Source organism: Octopus bimaculoides, chromosome 5 (assembly GCF_001194135.2).
Source record: "Octopus bimaculoides isolate UCB-OBI-ISO-001 chromosome 5, ASM119413v2, whole genome shotgun sequence".
Lineage (NCBI taxonomy): Eukaryota > Metazoa > Mollusca > Cephalopoda > Octopoda > Octopodidae > Octopus > Octopus bimaculoides.
Window position 1 is genome coordinate 34,546,118 of NC_068985.1, and position 3,001 is coordinate 34,549,118.

The following is a 3,001-nucleotide window of genomic DNA, read 5'->3' on the forward strand; positions in this document are numbered from 1 at the left end:
ATCTATTAATGTGTGTACATGTATGTATGTGTGTGCGAGATTATTTGAGTGTACCTCATTAGTGTTTATTATGTTAGTATCAGCACAATACTAATACAATTTAAATGTCATTCATTGCCTTGTTTTTAATTCTATTTTTTGATTTCTTGAAGACATGGATGGTACTTATGCCAATGTTTCACAGAAACCCAATGGTAAGCAAACCATTAATAAAAATACATTCATTAGAGCAAGAGATAGCAAAATCTTGGTTCATTCTTTCTTTGGATAGTATAGGCAGTGTAAAGCATGTTTTAATTTTTTACTTGTTTCAGTGATTGGACTGATGCCGTGCTAAGATACCACCTTGATGGGTTTAGACCAACCAGTCCACCAAAGTACTTATCATTTTTAAGCTTTGTACTCATTTTGTTGTTGGGTTTTGTCAAACTATTTAGTTCTGTGGACGTAAACAAACCAACATTGACTGTCATGTAGTGGTGGATGAACACAAAGACACACACACACACACCCACACACATATATTTATATATATGTATATATATGATAGTGTTCCGTTAGTCTCTTTCTACCAAATCCAATCACATTATATTCGTTGGCACAGGGATATACTAGAATACATTTGGCCAGGATGCCTCATAGTGGGAGTGAATTTTGAACCATGTATTTGGGAAGTAAACTTCTTACCACACATCTGAAGCTCAAAAGCTTTGAAAATGTTGAAATTTAATAGCATATACAGTAGTTTTTGCAGACATTCCTATATAACTTTGCTATTTTACCCTTTATAATCCAGTGCATAAGCATATATTTTGCAAGATATATTTGTACAAAAAATTCAAATGATTATATAACTAATATTGAATTCTTTAAATATTTGCCTAGACATGAATCAATAAATGGAACAGATTTGCAATGGGAAATGCAATCTACTGCTGTTTTTATTGAATATCTGACATGGCTAACCCTCGCAAGGAAGTGATCTTAGAAAGCATCTTACTTCTGTAAACATATTTGCGAATTTCTTCACTCAATAGTAATATTGTCATCTTTAACTATGAATGAAATAGTTAAGTGATAAACCCATTACAGTACTCTACTAAGTATTGACAGAATTATATTTAGTGTTAGGTCATTCTGAAATTAAATCCAATTGAATTAAATTTTATTTCATTAGCCTCTCAATAAATACTACTTTTACATAATTATTAGCATTTTGCTTATAGATTAGAATTTTAGAAGCCAGTTTACTGAGGAACCTTCCCAGTAAGTGTTAATTCTGAAATGGCAAATTAGACAAAATTACTCTTTGTTTCTTCTTGTTTGAAAATGAATTTATTAGATCACACTTTTCTTTTTGACAATACATGAATGAGAGGGTGAAGAGCATGTACTGTACATGCACTTGGGCTGAATTTAAATATAATTTTATTTCTAAATACATGTTTATATATATAAAACATAATGTACTTTATCTTGTTAATTATTTTCTGTGCCACATCAAAAATATTTAGAGCAGCCTCTCTGAACAATAAATACACCCATATTTATTTAATTTCTTGAAGCTATGGAAGAGGAATATGCTGAAGCTAGTGGTCCAGAATATATAGAATTGATACCACCAGGTTAAGTACACTTAATTTTGCATGATCTTAGAAATTATCTTTGTCAAAATAGAAAGCAAACAACCATGAAGTGTATCACTCTCTAACTTTGATCTATTAATGTGTGTACATGTATGTATGTGTGTGCAAGATTATTTGAATGTACCTCATTAGTGTTTATTATGTTAGTATCAGCACAATACTAATACAATTTAAATGTCATTCATTGCCTTGTTTTTAATTCTATATTTTAATTTCTTGAAGACATGGATGGTACTTATGCCAATGTTTCACAGAAACCCAATGGTAAGCAATCCATTAATAAAATTACATTCATTAGAGCAAGAGATAGCAAAATCTTGGTTCATTCCTTCTTTGGGTAGTATAGGCAGTGTAAAGTATGTCGTTTATTTTTGTACTTGTTTCAGTGATTGGACTGATGCTGTGCTAAGATACCACCTTGATGGGTTCAGTCCTACTAGTCCACCAAAGTACTTATCATTTTTAAGCTTTGTACTCATTTTGCTGTTGTGTTTTGTCAAACTATTATGTTCTGTAGACATAAACAAACCAACATTGACTGTCATGTAGTGGTGGATGAACACAAAGACACACACTCATATATCTATATATACACACACACACTCATACACACACACATACATATATATATATATACAGATGATAGTGTTCCTTCAGTTTCTATCTACCAAATCCAATCACATTATATTCGTTGGCACAGGGATATACTAGAATACATTTGGCCAGGATGCCTCATAGTGGGAGTGAACTCTGAACCATGTATTTGGGAAGTAAACTTCTTACCAAACATCTAAAACTCAAAAGTTTTGAAAATTTTGAAATTTAATAGCATATACAGTAGTTTTTGCAGACATTCCTATATAACTTTGCTATTTTACCCTTGATGATCAAGTGCATAAGCATATATTTTGTAAGCTATATTTGTACAAAAAATTCAAATAATTATATAACTAATATTGAATTCTTTAAATATTTGCCTAGACATGAGTCAACAAATGGAACAGATTTGCAATGGGAAATGCAATCTGCTGCTGTTTTTATTGAATATCCAAATCACTGCAGGTTATGGTTAACCCTCCCAAGGAAGTGATCTTAGAAAGCATCTTACATCATCATCATCATCATCATCATCATCGTTTAACGTCCGCTTTCCATGCTAGCATGGGTTGGACGATTTGACTGAGGACTGGTGAAACCTGATGGCAACACCAGGCTCCAGTCTAATTTGGCAGAGTTTCTACAGCTGGATGCCCTTCCTAACGCCAACCACTCAGAGAGTGTAGTGGGTGCTTTTACGTGTCACCCGCACGAAAACGGCCACGCTCGAAATGGTGTCTTTTATGTGCCACCCGCAC

The 3,001-nt window shown here is 32.9% G+C and overlaps 1 protein-coding gene across 1 annotated transcript in view; it reads left to right on the forward strand.

The window, feature by feature from the left end:
- Positions 1-1,987, forward strand: part of LOC106874549 (uncharacterized) — a 31,241-nt gene extending 29,254 nt beyond the window's left edge. The window contains exons 9-11 of the mRNA XM_014922320.2: positions 153-194; positions 1,566-1,625; positions 1,869-1,987. Coding sequence (XP_014777806.2) covers positions 153-194; positions 1,566-1,625; positions 1,869-1,987 — 221 coding nt within the window. The remainder of the gene's footprint in view (positions 1-152; positions 195-1,565; positions 1,626-1,868) is intronic.
- Positions 1,988-3,001: the final 1,014 nt, after the last annotated feature.